Source organism: Sinocyclocheilus grahami, unplaced genomic scaffold (genome assembly GCF_001515645.1).
Source record: "Sinocyclocheilus grahami isolate Dianchi unplaced genomic scaffold, SAMN03320097.WGS_v1.1 scaffold891.1, whole genome shotgun sequence".
Taxonomy (NCBI): Eukaryota; Metazoa; Chordata; class Actinopteri; order Cypriniformes; family Cyprinidae; genus Sinocyclocheilus; species Sinocyclocheilus grahami.
Genome location: NW_015506070.1, coordinates 95,139 through 118,074, shown reverse-complemented (window position 1 = coordinate 118,074; position 22,936 = coordinate 95,139). Strand labels below are relative to the sequence as shown.

The 22,936-nt window shown below is 34.2% G+C and overlaps 1 protein-coding gene across 1 annotated transcript in view; it reads right to left on the bottom strand.

Annotated features, from left to right (window-relative positions):
- LOC107563831 (potassium voltage-gated channel subfamily H member 7-like) overlaps positions 1–22,936 on the bottom strand; it is a 125,868-nt gene that overhangs the window by 15,326 nt on the left and 87,606 nt on the right. Inside the window, exons 7-11 of the mRNA XM_016248796.1 lie at positions 14,407–14,806; positions 12,304–12,503; positions 8,148–8,400; positions 2,780–2,985; positions 2,606–2,690 (exon numbers count right to left, since the gene is read on the bottom strand). Of these exons, the coding sequence (XP_016104282.1) occupies positions 2,606–2,690; positions 2,780–2,985; positions 8,148–8,400; positions 12,304–12,503; positions 14,407–14,806 (1,144 nt within the window). The remainder of the gene's footprint in view (positions 1–2,605; positions 2,691–2,779; positions 2,986–8,147; positions 8,401–12,303; positions 12,504–14,406; positions 14,807–22,936) is intronic.

Genomic DNA, 22,936 nt, shown 5'->3' with positions numbered 1-22,936 from the left:
CATCATTGTCCAGGATTGTACTGTCAGCAATTTATAAAAATGTTTTCATAACTGTAACATACACATTTACATACACAATTATTAAGGTGCATGTGTAGTAACTGCGTTAAAATGCCCAGCGAGGTAGAAAACATCTGCTGCAAGGAATTTCAAAAGGCACGAGGGTGAAAATACAGCGTTTCTTCGACATGGCGAAAACTTGAGGCTACAGCAGCACTTCTTCTTCGTCGTCGTCTCGTCTGATGCACTTGTTCTAACCACGACCTCGCCCCTCCCCACCCCCCAACCATTCCAATTTCCGTAGGCAGGATTTATTTTAATGATATTCTAATGGGTCGCTTTGTGACATCACAAAACCCGGAAAACAAATGCTGTAGTCCAAATGAGCCGTTCGTTGTAGTTCTTGAAAAGAGATAAAAAAAAAAAACGAAATATCTACCTTTGGAGTGGACTTTGAGATTTGTAAGTTTGAAGATCTTTTTTATGCCCAAACATACACACTACACACTGACTAAAATTCAAAAAGAGAAAAAGCATAATAGGACCCCTTTAAGATAAAACTAAAAACATAAATGTATTAGTTTTTCTTTAGTTCAGTATATATTGTTCAAACCTTACATTTTGATTTAATATGAATAAAAAATATTATTTTCCAAAAAGACAAAATCATTCATACAAAGTAATTTATTATAAAGACCAAGCTGTACTTAATTAATATATATTTTTAATTTTATTATTTTATATATATATTTTATTTTTTATATATTGTCTTTAGACATATAAGCCAAAATGTTCATTAATGTAGGTAAATATAATTATATATTTATAATTATTTAATTGTATATTATATAAGTATAATTACACAGTTATTAATAACTTTTGGCTTTTTACAACTCAATTTGACCATAAAAGCTAAATTAGATTCAACTAAATTATAATATTAAAGTAGAATTTTTACCCTAAAACTAAAAGCATTTAATGATTATTTTGATGCCTTATTAAAATATGCATAATATTTTTAATGTACAAAAATAAATAAATAGTAATAATAAAACCCACAACTTTTCTAGCTAAAATTGTCCAGCAAAAATACTACTAAATGGCATAATCATTGTTAAGCATTACAGAAATGTGATTGTCGTTGTTTTAGTATAGTATACAAGATTAAGACATTTAGAGCTCTGAGACAGTATTTATGATCAGTGAGGTGCAAAAACTAAATGGTGTTTCCAGTCACTTTCTCAGTACATTAAGCAGCTTATAATAAGCATTTAAGAGGTCAAAAACACTTCACATAAAATATATTGTCTTTCTCCTTGGAGTACAGAGTAGATTGTTTTTATGACCATAAATTTGGTTCTCCCTGGTTGTTGTAGTAGTGCATTTAAGCCACGCTAAGTGTTTTTCCACGTAAAGCGTTTTAAAATGTCCCCACAGTGTTTTAAGAGCTCACCAGAGATATAGTTGTTCATCATGATTACAGCTATAAAAAAATAACCGTTTATCCTGCAAGAATGCTTCTTCAAACAAATCATACAACTCTGTGTGTGTCGATAGCCTATATAACCTATATACAGTATATATAACTATAGGCTATCGGCACACACAGAGTTGTATGATTTGTTTGAAGAATATATATATTCTAGGTAATTAAGGTTTTTATTCAACAAGGACACAATAAATTGATCAAAAGTGACATTTCTAATGTTCTCATTTCTATTTCAAACAAATGCTGTTCTTTTAAAGAATCGATTCATCAAAGAATCCTGAAAATAAAATGTATTCAAATGTATCACAGTTTCCACCAAAATATGAAGCAGCACAACTATTTTAAACATTGATAATAATCAGAAATGTTTCTTGAGCAGCAAATCAGCAAATCAGCATCTTAGAATCTGAAGGATAGTGTGACACTGAAGACTGCAGTAATGATGCTGAATTCAGGTTTTACATCACAGGAATAAATTACATTTTATAATATAAGTTGTATGATTTGTTTGAAGAATATATATATTCTAGGTAATTAAGGTTTTTATTCAACAAGGACACAATAAATTGATCAAAAGTGACATTTCTAATGTTCTCATTTCTATTTCAAACAAATGCTGTTCTTTTAAAGAATCGATTCATCAAAGAATCCTGAAAATAAAATGTATTCAAATGTATCACAGTTTCCACCAAAATATGAAGCAGCACAACTATTTTAAACATTGATAATAATCAGAAATGTTTCTTGAGCAGCAAATCAGCATCTTAGAATCTGAAGGATAGTGTGACACTGAAGACTGGAATAATGATGCTGAATTCAGGTTTTACATCACAGGAATAAATTACATTTTATAATATCTCGCAATCGAAAACAATTGTAGTAGTATTTCACAATATTACTGTTTTTACTGCATTTTGATCAAATAAATGCAGCCTTGGTGAGCAGAAGATACTTCTTTAAAAAAATATATCTATTTTTTTTTTTATATATAATTATTTTTATACAGCATGTTGTCTCACTAATCTGAACCGAAACTGGTTATTGTAACAATCTTTACCCCTAAGTTCCTGTAACAGTGGCATGGTGTAATACAATTAATAAACAGATCATATTCACTTTTGGATGGTTTGCGTTTAAAGGAGATCTTCCTTCGGCTCTTGGTCTCCTCTCCGTCTGAATCACTGGCTGGTGAATAAGTGGCCTGAGCAGAACATCCCAACAACACATAATAATGATGTTTTCATTTCATTTCTTTTCTATGTTTAATTTCTAGCTGTTGATGGGAAGTACCTTTGAACTGTCATCCCGCAGGTTAAAGGTCAGCTCCAGATTGGTGAGGAAATAGTCAGCGAACTCTGGATACATGTCCAAAACCTCCAGGAGCTCCTCTCTCTGGATGGTGTGCAGGTCGCAGTAGCTGAGCGCTCGCACGTCTGCGTTCGACTTTCCGGGCTTCGCGTACAGGTGGATCATCTCGCCGAATATGTCATTCGTACCTGGAGAACAAAGGACACATTCAGGTTTGGCATATCATAAGTCTACAATACAGATGCATGATATTGTTGGACAAATGTTGGATTATCTGCACAACTGCTGTGACAGAGATCTGTCTGTGTGCATGTGGTAGCATGTATCTGCACGGGATTTCAGATGTTGATTGTGTCTGTATAAGCGTGTCTGTGCAAGCGGTGTCAGTTTAGGTCAGGATCTGTGCATGCGGATTATCTCTGCAGAGATTATGAATCAGATGATGTCAGGTACAGTATATGTTCTCATTGAATAACAAATATTTGTTCTCTTGCTTTTGTTTAAAGGCCTCATCGTCAGGGTTTCTGCCGGACCTAATAAGGTCTTAAAACGTCTTAATTTGCACTTTCACAAATCTAGGCCTTAAAAAGGTTAAATCAGAGCCCAAAAACTTCCATTTATAAAATAATGGCAATAAATGTTGCATGCAGTACAAAAAAGGAATATCATACTTTGTATTTTCGTCTTGTTTCCAGTGCAAATATCTACATTTCCTTAAATCAAGATACATTTCCTTAAGATGCAAAATTAAGATTTTAAGTAATTTTTTTCTGAGAAATTGAGAACTAAAAGACTTAAACTGAAATAAAACTGAAAAACTGCTAAATTCAACATGAGTTCATCTTGATGTATTAAAATAACTACTGTAAATGGAATCTAAAATAAAAATGAGTAAAATGTATATAGACATAAAAAACCTACTAAAACAGATAAAAACATTAAACTACTAAAACTTGACCATTTAATTAAAACAAAAATAAAAAACAAATTGCAAATATTAATAAAAACTGTAACAGTATCTCAGTGAAACTAAAATAACACTGGTTGGAAGTTTGGAAGGAACTTTGAAACTTTTTATTTCTTAACTGATCTTAAAAAAGTCATAAAGCATGCAGAAACCCTGAGAATACAGGATTTTACATGTTCTTGTGATTTAAAATGGTTTTAAGTGGAACAGTAGATCATGTTAGCCTGTATAGTTTCTGTAAATGTTATTCTTAGTAAAAACGGAAAAGAATAAAGCCTGACTGTAAAATTTTCAAAGAGGGTGTCACTGTTATATTTGCAAACTGAATTTGAACTGGTCTTCTTTCTTTCCTCTGTTTGCATACCGAATAGTGGTTAGTCTCGTCTTCCTTGCATATATTTAATAATTTATGCCTTTACTCTATTGATTCTTGTGTGCATCTGAAAACAAGACATGTGTTGAGTGACATGACAGCTGTGATGCAGCATATCATTACTGCAGAACCAAAGAAATGTATTAAACAATGAAGAACCTAAGCGTACACAACTGTTCAAAAGTCTGGGGTGTCATAGTTTTTTTTTAAATGATACTACAGTCTCTTCTGCTCACCGAGGCTGCATTTATTTAATAAAATTCTGCTAATTATCAATGTTGTGCTGCTTCATATTTTGGTGAAAACTCTGATACATTTTCATTCATGATCCTTTGATGAATAGAAAGTTCAAAAGAACAGATACTTTTGTAACATAAATGTTTTAAATGTCACTTTTAATTAATTTAATGCATCTTTGCCGATTAAAAGTATTAATTTCTTAACTAAAAAAAATCTGAATGAATAGTAATTATTATTTATACATATTTAATAAGAATTATATAATACTACAAATAATACATACACATAGAATACACATACTCTTGAATTTAAAGTGTCACTTTTTCACTTATAAATGACTATTTTAATCACAGACTGTAAATGTCTCTTTTGATCAATTTAATGTCTCCTTTCTGAATAAAAGAAAAAAGTTATTTTAAAAATGATAGTTTACTCTATTTTTCTTTCAGTAAATGCAGACGTAGTTTATTTGAATTTGACATTTTTCCTAATCCTCATCATCTATTATAAAACGGCTAAAACGTCACCACAGTTCTCCACCAAAGTTCACTCAAGTTATAGTTTATCTCAAAAATCAGCGGGCTCTCAGCTGGGCCTCTTGCAAGCTAAATGTCAGGCCATCGGTGCGATTCTGCTTGAAATAAGCGAGACGTGACCGAGCTGCAGGTGACATTCAACTCAATCGGCTAAAACGCCTGACACAGCTGTTCATGAGGGATCTGACACCTCTCTATATCTCACATGAAGAAGCAGACACAAAGCACTGTGGGGAGAGGAGAGATGAGAAGCACTTTCTCTTTTAATGGATCCAGAGAACATTATTAAACAAACGTTTAGGGTTCAACACCAGTTCGACAGCATTTCAGCATAAATAGTCACTTTGTGAGGTTTGAGAACTTGTTCCCCGTGGCCGTCTGCGCCATTCTTTGTTTTGACCCTATTATGTGAACGGATCAGCCGGCGAATATTCATCAGATGCAAAAACAGTGCTTTTAAACGGCGCTGGAGCTCACAAACACACTGCTCTCTCTGACATCAGGAGGAAAAGTGCTGGCTAATTATTGTTGCCATTAACTGCACATGTAAAGCTTGTACGGGTTTGCTTTCAGTACACAAACTAATGACTGCAAGATTGTGTTCGGAACAAAATACTACCTTACTATTACTATTACAAAATACTATGCCTCCCTCTAAAACACAAACTACTCCGCAAACATCCATCACAAGAAACAAAGAGCACAGTGAGAGTAATAGGATAATGAAAGATATTATACAAGGTTTTAAAAATAGACCACCTCTGATTAAAATAGTCATTTATAAGTGAAAAAGTGATTCCTTAATTAAATATGTAAGGCATGGATATTCAATTAATGCTATAAGAGATCTACTCTCTGAATCTTCTTCTAAGGGCAACTGAATATATACACACACACATAGTTTAGCAAGGATTCATTAAATTGATCAAAAGTTTCAGTAAAGACAATTATAATGTTACAAAAGTTTTCTGATTCAAATAAATGCTGTTCTTTTGAACTTTGTGGTTATCTGTCACAAATCCGGTTTATGGACTTCCATCCAATTACCACCAGAGGTCGCTCTTCCATTTTTATGACTCTCTCACTACACCGACTTTCACATGTCACCCCGGACTACATTTCCCAGCAGCCATTTCACTAATCACACGCTCACCTGAAACCAATCACCCACACTATATAACACCCACTCAGATCCTGTTCAAACTGCCAAATATTGTTTAAGCATTTATGCTGTTTAGCGTAGCTACTTTACGGAGCCAGTTCCCTGACCTTGTTAAAGTTTCTAGTTCTACTTTCCTTAGTCTAGTCAAAGTCTTCTGCCTGTGTATCTTGGATTAACCCTTTGCCTTGCTGTTTTGGACTGTGTATGCACCTCGCCTGGACATTTTATTGGATTACCCCTCTTGTCAAGCCCTTTGGATTATGTTCGCCGTTGATCGACCTACGCGTGTTTATCGGATTACTCTTGTGTCTTGCCCTCAATAAACCTGTTGCCATTGTCTGACCCTCGCCTGTTTCTGACCATTCTAATGAATAAAGCTTTGCAAATGGATCCGCACATCTCTCGTCCCTGTCGCCCCATTACATTATCAAAGAATCCTAAAGCAGTAAAGACTTTTTTTAACATGAATAACAATAAACATAAGGGACTTATATTTCATATATGTATTACTGTTCAAAAGTTTGGGGTCGGTACTTTTTTATTTATAATATATGTATAAATCAGGTTTATTTTAGCATCACATATACTGTTACTGTCTAAAATGTTTTTTTTATTTTTATATTTTCCATTTTCATTTAAAGGGGTCATATGATGCTTTTTTAAAGATCATTATTTTGTGTATTTGGTGTAACAGAATATGTTGACATGCTTTAATGTTCAAAAAACACATTCTTTTTCAAATACTGTACATTATTGTAGGTCCTCTATGCCCCGCCTCTCTCAAATGCTTCGTTTTCAACAAAGTCCCTCCTTCCGACAAGTGCAGTCTGCTCTGATTGGCCAGCTGACCCAGTGTTTTGTTATTGGCCGAACACCACAAGCACTCGTCGGAAATGTAACTCCCCTTACCATAATCGCGTAGATATGTGGGGGCGTGTTAGAACGAGCCGTTTTAGGGGGGCGTGGCAGAATCTTAACCTTTGATAAAGAATATCTCTTTGGTTTTGAGACTTTAGTCTTTAGGGCTTCAGGGATCTTATCTATGCACAATCAGCTTGTAACACTCCAAAGAGAAAGGAAAACTTGAAATCGCATCCCTTTAAAGTTGAGCAATTTTGTTGTGTGCTTTTGTCTTTTTTTAAATATTTTTGTATATATGGCTAGTTATAGTTTTATTCTATTTTATTTCAGTTTTAGTTAATTTAGTATATCAAATTAAAGTAAATCAAAATGAATGAATGAATGATGAATGATGCATTTATATAGCGCTTTATTGTGTATTGTTGTACACCCAAAGCACTTTACAATCATATGGGGGGTCTCTCCTCAACCACCACCAGTGTGCAGAATCCACTTGGATGATGCGACGGCAGCCACAGGACAGCGGCGCCAGTGCGCTCACCACACACCAGCTACAGGTGGAGAGGAGAGAGAATCATAGAGCCAATCAAGTGGTTGGGGATTCTTAGGAGGCCATGATTGACAAAGGCCAGGGGGCAATTTGGCCAGGATTAATGCAGACAGGTTACACCCCTACTCTTTACGAGAAGTGCCATGGGATTTTTAATGACCAGTGAGAGTCAGGACCTCGGTTTAACGTCTCATCCGAAGGACGGTGCTTTTTGAAAGTATACTATACTGTATACCCGTCACTATACTGGGGCGTTAGGACCCACACAGACCACAGGGTGAGCACCCCCTGCTGGCCTCACTAACACCTCTTCCAACAGGTACTGACCAGGCTCAACCCTGCTTAGCTTGAGAATGAGAAAAAATGAGAAATGTTGACTTGGCAACTAGCTGAAATAAAAAGTGTTTACAGTTTAAGTTATTTTATTATTTAAAAATGTATCCATCCATCCATCCATCTATCATTTTGCTTGGTTCAAAGCCACTTTGCGTTTTCATCAAATAAGCAATATTTCAACTTTTTGAACAATAAATATTTTGTGTCCAATCATTTATATGCTATATAATATACATAATATATGATATTGCTTTTCTTGCATTGCATTGCTTTTAATGTCATTTTCCTTTAGTGCTTCCTTTAGAACAAGCTCATGCTCTCTTACCCAGAATGGCCACCACTATGTCGTCCTTGAGGATCTCGATGGATCCTCCAGACAGGAAGTAGAGCGCGGTGAGGACGTCCCCGCAATGCACCAGCGTATCTCCAGGAGGAGCATGGGTGGTTTTGAAGCGCATGGCGAGAGCACGCAGACATCCTTGAGTCGCACCTCTGAAAGCCTTACATCCCTGAAGGAGACTGTGGTTCAGATGGAGACAGATATCTGCCTGTAAACACTCAGGAAAGCCTTTTAAGACCTGCAGAGAGATGCGAGAATGAAGGTGAAAAACACTCTATCGGTTCCAGCACTGCAGATTAAAGCAAGTACATTAATGCAGACATTATCTACAATTACACTCTCAGTTAGGCTCCGTTCCAAAACAGAGAGAGCTGCCTTGCTGTTTATAGCGTTCACAGTTAGCATTCTTACCGAAACTGATTTCAGTATACCGTTGTCTGGTGCTAACGATTAAGTACTCTAATAACAATGATAAGAATAATTCACACTCATAAATATGTGACCCTGAACCACAAAACCAGTCTTACGTAGCTGGGGTATATTTGTAGCAATAGCCAAAAAAACAAAATTAATAGATTTTTCTTTTATACCAAAAATCAATAGGATATTAAGTAAAGATCATGTTCCATGTAGATATTTTGTAAATTTCCAACTGTAAATATATCAGAACTTAATTTTTGATAATAAGTAATATGAATTAAAAATTAATATAAAAAAATTAGTAATATGCATTGCTAAGAACTTTTTGCGATTTTCTCAATATTTAGATTTTTTTTGCACCAGATTCCAGATTTTCAAATAGTTGTATCTCGGCCAAATATTGTCCTAACACACCATACATCAATGGAAAGCTTATTTATTCAGCTTTCAGATGATGCATAAATCTCAATTTCGAGAAATTGACCCTTATGACTAGTTTTGTGCTCCAGGGTCACATATTAAGTAAAAATTTTAACTTACACTACTGTTCAAAAGTTTGGGTCAGTAAGATTTTTTTAATGTTTTAGAAAGATGCCTCTTCTGCTTACAAAGGGTGCATTTATTTGATCAAAAATACAGTAAAAATAGTGAAATATTAGGGGTTTAACGGTACACGTATTCGTACTGGATATTTTCAGTACAGGTCTTACGGTTCAGTAGGCATGTGTACTGAACAAATACAGCATTGTTTTAACCACTGCATGAGTGGAACTTAATTGGAAACTTCTTGTTTGGAAATTGGAAACATTTTATATATTGTTCCTTTTGATAAGAAACAAAGTCTCATCTTTAAAATTGTGTCCAGTCTTTCAGGATTTGCTGCTCAAGAAACATTTCTGATTATTGTCAGTGTTGAAAACAGTTGTGCTGCTTCATATTTTTGTGGAAACTGTGATACATTTTATTTCAATAGAACAGCTTTTATTTGAAGCAGAATTTTTTTGATCTCATGAAAAACGGTCCCTTTTGATCAATTTAATGCATCCTTGCTGATTTAAAGTGTACTTTGAGCAGTATGTTTGTTTATGAATACATTTTCTTGGATGGACTTTTTCACGTTTTATGGCCTTGGAAACATCATGCTGCCTTAAAATTTGGCCAGAACAAGAGGCGTCTGCCTTTTTGAACAGCCTTCATGTTAGAAGCGCTTTTATGATGCTTTAAAAGTGACAATTCACTCAGTTCTGGAACAGAGCCTTGGTGTTAAGAGTGTTTTCCCACTGCTAATGAAATGATTTTGCATTATGATGTTTCTGCCAATGTATTCATCCAGTTAAAGGGACAAGAAAGAGACTTTAAACTACACAGACTAATGTTTCAAGTGCCAATTACTGTGCTCATATTAGCGGCACAATCATCAATTAAAAGAGTAGAAATAATGAGGGCTCAATAATGGCCAACAGAGAAGATTCAGTTTCTTAGTAACAGCAGACTTGCTTTAACCAGAGCAACTCTGAATCTCCGATTCTCATCTAACTCCGATTGGCTACCGTAGACCCCCATCTAATGTATGCTAATTCATGCCAGAGTTAAATATGCTACGGCTAGGCGATATACTGGATATTTGCAATATATTGACTGTGCTGGAATTATACAACATTCTGATCATTTTCAGGCACTTTTTATTTGAATATTATTATTTTTTAACATTGATTAGACAGTATCATGAGAATAAATAGTAAGATATAAATCAATTTTGATGCACTAATTCTTTGATTTGATTTGATTTCTTGTGTTTTGTTTTCCATTTTTATTTGGTTTCTTAAAGTATCACAAGAATAAATACTAAGATATGCATAAAATCATCAAAAGGCTGAAAAAAAAAAAGAATCATAAAAATATTAAAAAAGAGGAAAAAAAAAAAAAAAAAAAAAAAAAAAAATATATATATATATATATATATATAAAAAGTTATATTGCCCAACTTTTTTTTCTTTATTTATTGAAATTGTAATGATTTTGATGCACTTTTTATTCGGTTATTGTTATTAATATTATTTTGGTTTCTTAAAGACATTATTACAAATATAAATTTTATAAATATGTAGAAATGTGTAAATATACAGTATATATTTGGAAATTGTGATTATTTTGATGCACATTTTATTTGGTTATTATTTTGACTTTATTTATTTAGTTTTTTAAAATTTGGTTTCTTAAAGACAGTATAATGGGAATAAAAAAAGATATGCATCAAATATCATCAAATGGCTGTAAAAAATATATAAAAAAATTTTTTTGGGGGGGGGGGTAATTGTGATGCACTTTGTTTTTTCCCCTTATCATCATAAATATATAAAGATTTGCATCAAATATCATCAAAAAGCCAAATAAATAAAATAAGTTACATTTTACCAGCCCAAAAACATTTTTTGGAAACAAGCATTTCCTGCTAAGAGACCTTGAAGATGAGTGTTAAAGATGCACTGTGTAACTGAGATGAGCAGAGTGAAGGCTGATGTGTATGAGAGAGTCTCTAGAGACATGAATGAAGATGAGTCCTGACTGTATATAAATACCTCCTGCTCTTCCCAGGGCGACGAGGTCGTTCCATTTCATATGAGGCAGACATGGAGAGAGAAAGGTGTTGCTTTCAGTACAAACACTCACACATTTACACTGATGTGATGCCATGTGCAAACAGCATTTCAGAGATCACTGAGAGGAATAGTTCAGCCAAAAATGTGGATAAAAACTTTCATTTGGGTCATTTTCCTAATGCAAAATTGTCATATTGCTTCAAAACTTATGAAATACAGTGCATTCATTGTATGTGGTGTTATATTAGCACCATAAAGATACTGTTATATTTGTTAATATTTTGAAATCGTTTTTTTTATTTCAGTAATTTTGTTGTTTTATTTGTGTGTGTATATAGTTTATTATTATTATTTCATTTTAGATTTTGTTATTTTAGTACACTAAATACAAATGAGAAATGTTGCAGTTGCACTTGAAATAAAGTAAGTTTAAGGTTATTTTATATTTTATATTATTTTATTTCAGATAAAATAACAGCATGTGGGTTTACAACAACAAGTAAATAATGACAGAAATTTTTTTTATTAATTAATAATTTTGAGCTGAATTATTCCAATAAACGTGACTTAGCACTGGGATTCCCAAAGTTTTATGTCAGCCGACCTCCCTTGAGATTTTATTCATTTATTTATTAGTTAGTTAGTTAATATTTTTTAAGCTGGTTCTCGCTATGAATATAGCCAAAGGAATCTGACATGATGCTAAAAAAGGAAAGAAAATAAGTTAACATTTTAGGTAATATTTCAATAGTTTAACAACACATTCACATGTTGTTGGTCAGAGGTCTAATGACATGCAAGTAAACAAATAAAATATTTAATCTTTATTATAAGTGTAAGTTTATTTTGAATTATATTGAATTTTACATTTTTATAATTTAATTGGCTTTTCAAAAACCCCAGTTTGGGAAACCCTGGCTGAGCAAACTGACAAAAACAATGTGCTTTTTGTTTTTGTGTTATGATGTCTTAACTTGACCTTATGTTACGCCCTGCCTTAAAACATCACTGACCAACCCTATCTTAGTGAAGGATCAATTCACATAACATAAAGATTTGAAAACACATGTGCAATGAAAAGAAAATGGTTGAATAACTAGACTGTGATGCCTCAGACGCACCATGTTCAGGTCGATGCCGTTGGTGTAGGTCCACGAGTGCTGGAAATACTCCTCCAGCCTCTGTCTGAGCGGGTTTGGGATCTGGTGGAAGCGGATGAACTCTTTCACACGGAGCATCTGCATGTGGTACCGCGCCGTTCCCGAATACAGCCGCTGGATGATAGCAGAAACGTTCCCAAAAATGCTGGCGTACATCAAAGCTGGAGAGGACAGGACAGTGGCACACAGATGAAAGCTAATGCCAGGTACATTTAGTCTGCAAATCAGCAGTGTTTCCTTTATGCTATTATTAATATTATGCTTGATGCGTCTTTAAACAGCTATTTCTGATTTGATAGCTGTGTTTTAACTGTGCTGTCTGCTGAGGGATGATGGGATAGATTGCTGACCTTGGACCTGACTAGCATTCGTATGTCACATTGTTAAAGATATTATAAATTATTTAATAATAATACAAAAGTACATTTTGAATCGGTCTATCTATTTCAATATTGACTTGATGATTTTTGTGTATTGTGCACTTTTATTTACATTCATGCAATAGTGCACAAAAATATGTGATAAAATACTCAGTTTTGAATTAGATTTCAGATGGACTTTCTTTTCTTTCTTTCTTTCTTTCTTTCTTTCTTTCTTTCTTTCTTTCTTTCTTTCTTTCTTTCTTTCTTTCTTTAATTCAAAATGTACTATCATTAAATATTTTAGTGTATTATGCTTTTTCATTTAAATTGATCCATAAATGGCAGAAATGTAAATAAAAATTAATAGTGTATAAAATAATAAATTAGTCTATTTGGAATTAGATTCCAAATGGTTATTTATTTACTTGTTCAAAACTGACTGTCTAATTAAATAGTTTTGTGCATAAATAGCAGAAATGTTTTTTTTTAATAAAATTGTTGATTTTTGAATTAGATTAAAAATGGATGTTTATTTTATTTATTTATTTATTTACCTGCTTGCCAGCCTGTCAGCCAATAGGATTTAGTTATGTCACAACACTGAAACATGATTGGCTACTTGCAATTGCTAGTCAAAGGCAGATGATACTAATATTTTATTAATATTGATTAATATTTCGTTAATATTTTCATCATTAGTTTTACTGTAAATATACATTTTTTGTCAGCATTTAACAGTACACCAGCTGGACTAAAGACCAAAAGACAGGGATTAAAGATGATGTAATGGGGTCTTTAAATGGAAATGACGATAAACATATTGATATTCAGCATTGTTTCCAAGTATTAGAATTCATCTGCTAGATTGAAACGGAGATTAATTATATCAGGATGAATAGTTTACAGATGCCTGGGTCATTTCAGATTCACTGCAGTCATCTCAGGACATGCACTTCAACTGAATTTTACTCTCAAATTCATAAGGATACTCATTTAACATGTTTTCCTTGTGAAGTTGTGCTACGGTATACTACCATTCAAAAGTTTGGAGATGGTTATGTTTTCTAAAAGAAGTCACCAAATACAGTAAAAACAGATATATGTGAAATATTATTACAATAATGTGCTTTCTATTGTAATATATATTTAAAATGTAATTTATTCCTGTGATGCAAAGTTGAATGTTCAGCATCATTACTCCAGTCTTCAGTGTCACATGATCTTCAGAAGTCATACTAATATGCTGATTTGATGCTCAAGAAACATTTTTGATTATAATTATCAATGTTGAAAAACATAGATATATTTTTCAGGATTCTCTGATGAATAGAAAGTTCAAAAGAGCAGCATTTATTTGAAATATTAATCTTTTGTAATGTAATGAATGTCTTTACTGTCACTTTTGATCAATTTAATGCATCCTTGCTGAATAGCAAACCAAACGTTTGGATGATAGTGTACATATTGCTTTTATTACGCAACAGCATGCTTTTATTTTGTATATATTGCCATTTTCACCCAAACATTACACTTCTGCCATTATTTACTCACCATAATGTGTTTTTTTTTCAAACAATATAATAACAATATATTGGTTTGGGGCGTCATGAGAGTGAGTAAATGATGACAGAACTGTCAGTTTTGGAACGATCGATCCCTTTAAGCTGTTTGCGTACATACAGTACATGTTTTTCAGACTTACATCCGATGAGCATGACGCAGATGGAGAAGATCTTCTCAGAGTTGGTGTTCGGAGACACGTTTCCAAAGCCCACGCTGGTCAGCGAGCTGAACGTGAAGTACAGTGCGGTCACGTATTTATCCTTTATGGACGGCCCAGAGCAGTGCTCACTAGAGTTGCATCTCTTCCCGAGGGACACCTCGAGATTGTCGAGCCAGCCGATCTTATGCTCCAGGTACGGTTTCTCCACGTTTCCAATGGCGTACCAGATGCAGGCCAACCAATGGGCGATCAGAGCAAATATACACATGAGCAGCATGAGAACCGCTGCGCCGTATTCAGAGTAACGGTCCAGCTTCCTGGCAACACGCACCAGTCGGAGGAGCCGCGCCGTCTTCAACAGCCCAATCAGAATGGTCGTCTTGGGAAAGAGAGAAGGTGTGCATTAGTTACATTGAGAACAGTTTGGATTTTACTAAGAAAGAATGGCTAATATTCATTCAGGCTGATTTTGGTTCTCTGTTGCTTTCTCACAGACTTCAAACCCTAGTGAACTGCACTTTAAGACCCAAAACAAAGGCTGTCCAAGAATTTAGGTGCAACCCAATTAAATATGCATAAAACAACCCGATACTCTAATAAGCGCATAAAAATGCATAGTACACAACAATAATACAAATTTAAAAAACATTAAATTTTTTTTGAAGTATGGAAGCCCATTTCCGCCACTGAATAAAAAATAAAAAAAGGTTATTTCTAGGCCTGGGCGATAAAACAGTATCGATATTTATCGACGGTACACCTTCTTCGATAACGATAGAAAAAATGTTCGATATAGCACACGATATAGGCACATGCAATGAGTGACGCAGACAGCACACACGAACAGGAACACATGCTGATTTGAGTGCTGTGCCTGCCTGTGATGAGGAGATTGTAAAGAAAGAATGAATATTAGTCGAATTTAAAATAACCATTAGCATTTGAATGTTAGGTGTGCATCAGGGAGCGTCATCAGTGGCGCGCGAGATGCTGTGATGATGTAAGTGACGTTGTTGCATTAATGTTTTGTTAGTCTAGCCCACGAGACCCGCCGCTGCTGCGTTATTCATTCAAAATATTAGAGAAATATAGAAACTCAATGCGGAGAAGATCTTGATTAGGTTAAAACCGAAACCAAGCCATTCACACAGAATGCATATTCAGCGCATTTTTTAGACGGACAAATACGACTGCTGCACTCGCGTCTCACACAAGAGATGTAGCCATGCAAAGTTAAAACAGTTTAAACTTTTAGAAAACATGTCACGAATTTGTGGAGGTTTATTCCTTTTCACTGTGTCTCATACGTTTTTAAATACAATTTGTGTGAATGGCGCTTCAGCTCTTTGGATTAAACAATGCATGCTGTTTTGTTCATACTTGTTTATGCAATTTACGAAATTATATTTGATTTTTGAGTTAATTTAGATGTAATGCACGTTTTTTTATAGAGTTACTTCCTTGCGTTGACAATTTAAATGCGCTGCATTATTTTGCTCATTGCGCCCTCCTGTGGCCTCGGGAGACAAGACAAAAAGTTTCCTTAAAACCTATTTAATCTGCATATAAAACATTAGAAATTAGATATTTGTTTAATTTTTATTTTGTTTGATTGTTAAAACAAAAAATATTTGTTGTTTGTCTCAATAAATTGGGTTAATTTAAAAATACAGTGGTTAAATTAAAAAAAAATTCTATTGCTCTTTATTTAAAAAAAAGGGTATAAAAAATGTCAATAATTATCGATACCGAACAATATAAAACATTATTTCATTGATCAATTTTTAGCTATATCGCCCAGCCCTAGTTATTGCAACTTTTTATCTCACAACTATGACTTTTTTCTTCTGACCTTTTTTCTCACAATTGCGAGTTTATATCTCACAATTCTGACTTTATACATGCAATTGTGATATATAAAGTCAGAATTGCGTGATATAAACTTGTGCATTTGTAAGCAATCATGTCCTTATGTTTTTTTCCCCACATTTTAATTTAACAATCCTGTCGCCAAAGGAATTATTTTGGACTTTTTTGCTTACAAATGCAGGAATGTTACATGGTTTAATTAAAAATTCAAATTCAAATAATATAATAAAAAATTACATGGTATCTGTATTGCCCAAAACAAATTTCCCTTATGAGGGATACATTTTGAGGGGGGGGGGGACTGATATGTTCTCAGAATTGTGAGTTTATATCAAGCAATTATGAGAAAAAAAAAGTCAGAATTGTGAGATAAAAAGTTGCAATTACCTTTTTTATTTTTTATTCAGTGGCGGAAACGGGCTTCCATATAAAAGTGATTTCTATGTTTTTATAAGTATTTTATTAGTATTGTATGAAATATTTATCATTGAAGTTTCTATTTTGTTTGCAATAGAAAGATGATGTTTGGACAACTATCCTGCCTAATACATTGCAATTGACTTAGAAAACAAAATAGAAATGTCAACGATCAATATACTTGTTACATACAATGACAAAATATGAAAACAGTTTAATCTAATTAAAAGAAAAAAAACTGTCTAGTTTAGTAAAAAAAAAGAAAAATGCAATTACTAATTTTTTGGATATATTTTTCTTTATGGTTCATTGTAATGCATTTTGGGATATATTTTTTTTCAAGAAGGATAGAGTTAATGCATCAGAAGTTGTCTTAAAGACATGTTTCTATGCAAATGAAATAAAAATGTAATTTAACTATTCATACAATTATGAAAAATACAGTATTGATTAAAACAGTTTTATTCTATTTCAAAATTGACAATTTTATTATATATTTTGTATGATGTCATTTTTTGCATTTATGCATTTAGCATAAATGGAAATGTAAAAAAATGTTTCAGTGGAAATGTAAATAAAAATGCATAGTACACAAAATAAATAAATAGGTCAATTTTGAATCAGATTTTTGGATGATGATTTTGCCTCTTTGCAATGCATTATGGGATAGTTTTTTTCCCAAAAGATCTTTGTACTGCAAACAGAAAGAAATATACTTTGTATCATTTATATAACACAGAGAATTGCTACCTATAAAGAGTGTTCCGAATCAGTCACTCCATTTCAGGTTCCATTCAGACTGCTACCTATGTAGTCAGCTCACTAGGTTTTGGAACACAGCCATGGTCTTTTATAGCTTTAATTATCCACAGTTAAGTGTATCAGAAGAGCCGGAACACATTGTGTCCTAATATACCCAAAGCTCAGATCTGTAATGTCTGTACATGACTGCCACACTAATTAATATTTTGATAATCGTGTTTAATTTAAGCCCATTGCACACTGCTGTGCCTGCTAACACCAGAGATCCATCTCATCAAAATTTCGCACTGCGAGGATAAAATAAACACCAGACATGAGACGCGGCTAATGAGTTTTAGCATACTGTATCTCGCCCAGCTCTCACGTTACCAAACTGAGGAGAAAAGAGATAAATCCTCATTTGCAGGTGAAATCAGTTCACTAGATGAAGACAAGGTCCCTGCGAGCTGACAGCGGGCACCGTATCCGAAACGGCTCCTTCAACATCTTCCCTCGTCCCCTAGTGGGAGATCATTTGTTTAGCTGGCAATTATTCAGTGGCCTCACAAAGCGAGGTTAGGACCCGCGCTGGGTATTTTTAGAATATGTCTTAATAGATGCGTCTGACAGCAATGCTTAGCATGCATACTAGCACTGACAGCGTATTAGCGAGCTAGCATGTGGAGCGAAGCACGTGGCTTTTTTGAGAAGTGCGGACATAGGCCCTGCTGCATCTGTCATGAGCAGCCCATTAAAAACTCATTAGCAGCGAATCATGCTTTTGAGTTATAGCTGGACATAGCGATAGGATGGACGCTTAATTATACTGACGGTTCATTAAGCTTGACCTCACATGTCTATACTTTAAATTCCAGTGTTTAAGTAGACGAGTAAAGTTTGAACACAAAATTTGATATTGGTTGACAAAGCCTTGTCTGCAAGTTTAAAATGAGTTTTAAAAGCTTGAGAAGGTTTTACTGAAGGGTGAAAGTCGATACAATTATACTAACATGTTTTAGCAGAATGCTAGCATGTTTTAACACATTGGCAGCGTTATTTAGGATGCTGCCATCATGTTTCTAGTATGTTGTTAGCATGTTTATTATGATTTAGCGCATTTCTAGCTTGTTGCTAACATAGCACATTGCTACCATGCTTCTAATTAGTATTATCATGCTGCTTAGATGTTTTAACGCATTGTTACCATGATTTAGCATGTTTCTAACATGTTTCTATCACAATTTAGTATGTTGCTAGCATGTTTCTATTAGTGCTGGGCGGTATATCGGTTCATACCGAATACCGGTGTTTATTTTTGTTATGATATGAATTTTTTAAATACCGCAATACCGGTGTATGTCGCTTAAACAACGTTGGGAACGTGACACTGTTTGAAAGGGGTCCCTTTTCACTGTTGCACTGTGGTGAGGGAACAGCTGTATGTGTTACTAAGCGTGAAAGCTCCGAAACTGAAGCTGTAGAACTAATAGAACATGATGACACAGAAGAACTCATCCACAATATCCACACTGACCTCCACAAATATCCACCGCCCCCTGCCATCAGCTCCCGCGTCTCACACACACCAGTGAGACTTTAGCACTAGATTTAGCAACTTTCAGACCCTTTCAGTGGCTTTTCTCCATAGAATATTCATACTGACAAACCTAGTGACTTTTTTTTGGATAAACCTTAGCTATGGTTCAGTTGGAAGATTTCGCCAGTGCTGTCCCGCGAACGCGAGGTCTGACTTTCCCGGAGAAGTGTCGCCTCTCTCGGCGTCTGTTCTGTGCAGTGAGCACCGCAGCCCACTCCTCAATAAATTAATACAAAACAGCGTTTCCTAGCACCTGTCACTTGCTGATTGTTTGGAATTATAAATATGAGCACATGTATCACATGCACTTTTTTTTTTTGTTTTTTTTAGTTTGTCACTCAGACGCAGGCAGTGCGCTGCATGAGACAAAAAAGTAATATAGCCAAAACAACCGCATAGCCGCTCTTTAGTGTAGATGCATGTTGATTTTATCAGACGATGCCGCGATTATAAATGAGAGTGACTCCTGGTTAACGTATTAAAAGGGGTCGTGTTTAGTCACTATTTAGTGTGGTATTTTGTTGACAATATTCACTCATCATGACAGTAAAATAGGGCATTCTAAGTCAATATACTGCAGTATTTCCTCTCAATCAGTAGAAAATATGGTTAACACCCGGTTATGCATGAAAAAAAAAATACTGTCATGTACCGTGAAACCGGTATAATTTTGAAAAATACTGTGATATCAATTTTTGGTCATACCGCCTAACTTCTATTACCTTGTTGCTAAGATGTTTTAGCACAATGTTAACATGATTTAGCATGTTGATATTTCTGTCATGATTTTGTACATTGCTAACATGTTTCTATCATGTATTATGTTGCAAACTTGAATGCAAAAATTGCTAGCAAGTATGTTGATACCATATTTTTATCATGATCTATCACATTGTTTCTAACATATTAAGTTGCTAACATGTTTTAGCACATTGATAGCATGTTTTATCATGTTGTCAGCATGTCTTAGTGTTTTGCTAACATGTTTCTAACATAATGTGATAACATATTGTTAACATGATTCAGCACATTGCGAACATGTTACTTAAATGATTTCAGAATTTTGCTAACATGTTTTAATATGTTGCTAGCATGTTTATATCAAGATTTTACATATTTTAGCATGTTTCTAACATGTAATATGTTGCTAACAAAATTTAGCACATTGTTACCATGATTTAGCATGTTTCAAACATGTTTATATCACAATATAATACATTGCTAGCATGTTTCTATTATCTTGTTGCTACGATGTTTTAACGTGATGTTAACATGATTTAGCATGTTGTTACCATGTTTCTAATGTATTATGTTGCTAACCAAATTTAGCACATTGCTAGCATGTTGCTAGAACGTTAAGTATGTTGCTACCATGTTTTTATCATGATCTATCACATTACATGCTTCATTTTAACATATATTTTTAACATTTAGTATGTTGCTAACATTTTTATAACATTAACATATTGCTAACATGAGTTAACATGTTTTATCATGTTGCTAGCTTGTTTCTATCATGATTTAGCATTTTGCTAGCATGCATGTTTGTAGCATTTTTAGCATCTTGCAAACATGTTATGTCAGGCCATCATAATTATTCATCAAACACACATTCTGCTGACGGTGTATACTGTCTGACAGTAAAAGTGTGAGGCTATATAAGTGATGATAATTACAGATGTGTCATAAAAGCCTGTCAAATATGATTCAAGGGCTTGATTCAAGCTGTGGTCATCGCCGGTGTGGTCAAGCCCTTCATCTGAGTGCTGTAAATGAGATGCATCCTGCCATCTGTCTAACGCGCACACACACACACACACACACACACATATCACATTCTGACCACTGACCACAGCTCAAATCCATCTGTCTGACCGCAGAGGCATCAGTTGACCATGAAGATCCCTCAGTGGCGCAGTCAGGGCTGCATTTGTGTAATGCAGAATGTCAGATTCATAATAAAGACAAAAGCCTTTTAGTGCTCTCTCTCTCTCTCTCTCTCTCTCTCTCTCTCTCTATATATATATATTTATATATTTTTTCTCAGCCTTTTTTATGAAACCTGATATATATATATATATATATATATATATATATATATATATATATGTATCATACAGAAGTTTGGGGTCAGTAGGATGTTGTTTTTTAAAGATAGTATTGCTTTTATTCAGCAAGGATGCATTAAATTGATCAAAAGTGACACTAAAGACATTTATATTGTTACAAATGATTTCTATTTCAAATAAACGCTGTTCTTTTGAATTTTCTATTCAAAGAAAACTGAAAAAATGGTATAACGGTTTCCACATAAATATGAAGCAGCACAACTGTTTTCAACATTAATAATAATCAGAAATGTTTCTTGAGCAGCAAATCAGCATACTAGAATGATTTCTGAAGGATCATGTGACACTGAAGACTGAAGTAAAGTTATTTTAAGTTGTAATAATATATAATAAACGCAGCCCTGGTGAGCATAAGAGACTTCTTTCAAAAGAAAAAAAAAATCTTGCTGACCCCAAATTTGAGAAGAGTCTGGCTGCAGCCTCACACTTGCATTCTCAGACACTTGCACTTCCGCTAGCGACGTCACTTGCAGGCTTTATTTTTTATTTTGTTCTATTTTTTATTACTTTTTGTTTGAATCTCTCAACATTTTACAACAGTAGCCAGGTGGTGAAGACAAGAAAAAAGAAACTAAATTACGAAGTCACTTGCAATCGCCACTTGCACTCTCCGACACTTGCGACTTGCAATCGACACAAATCGTGCATGTTGCCAATGGAGACAAGACGCTGTGGTATAAAATTAGTTTTAATCGTTTAATCACCACCACAGCATCTTGTCTCCATTGGCAACACGCACCTTTTGTGTCGATTGCAGGTGTCGGAGAGTGCAAGTGGCGATTGCAAGCGACTTCGTAATTTAGTTTCTTTTTTCTTGTCTTCACCACCTGGCTACTGTTGGAAAATTTTGAGAGATTCAAACAAAAAGTAATCAATAAATAGAACAAAATAAAAAAAATAAAAGACTGCAAGTGACGTCGCTAGCGGAAGCGCAAGTGTCTGAGAATGCAAGCCTGAGAGTGCAAGTGCAAGTGCAAGGCTGCAGTTAGACCCTCTTGCCAAATTTTGTGTCTGAAGTGGCCGGGGTAACATCAAATAATTTACAGTATCAGTATCATAATTTCAACCAAACATTCACTGAAATTCAATTTAATTCAAATTATTGAATGTAAGAAATAAAAGAAGAAGTTGGTAAGTTTGATCCAGTTGTGTGAATCAGTGAAGAGTGATTCATTTGCATCATAAATTAAAAAACTTAATAGAGACCTTGTGGAATTTATTTATTACATTTCAGGAAAAAAAAATATGGAATTATTAAGTAAATATGGATGTTTATGAATGTGTTTTGTTATTCTAGTAAATATATTAAGATCGATACAGGTAAAATTTTATTTTTATTTTATTTTACATAGGCAGCATATATATATATAAATCTTATCATTTTATCTTTATTAAACATTTTGAGTCTTGACAACACTGAATGTTTGGTTGTAAAAAATGAGAATTAAAATTATGATTCCTCTGATTGCAAAGAAATCACACTTTTCAGACATTTCAGACCACACATAAATATCAAGATTTTTTTTAGCTGTATCTCACAGCTCTAGTTGCGACCAGAGACAGATGTGCGAGCGCCTGCAGTAAAACCGAGCGCAGATGCAGAGAGCGTGAGGTTTGTTAACTGGGTGATGGCTGGAGCTCTACAGCCCTTTTCAGACAGACGTGTGAATGTGAAACCTCTGGGAAAATATGACCTGAACAAAAGCAATATACTTAGCAAAACCAAGCAGCAAAGCCCTTCCATAGTCTAAAAATA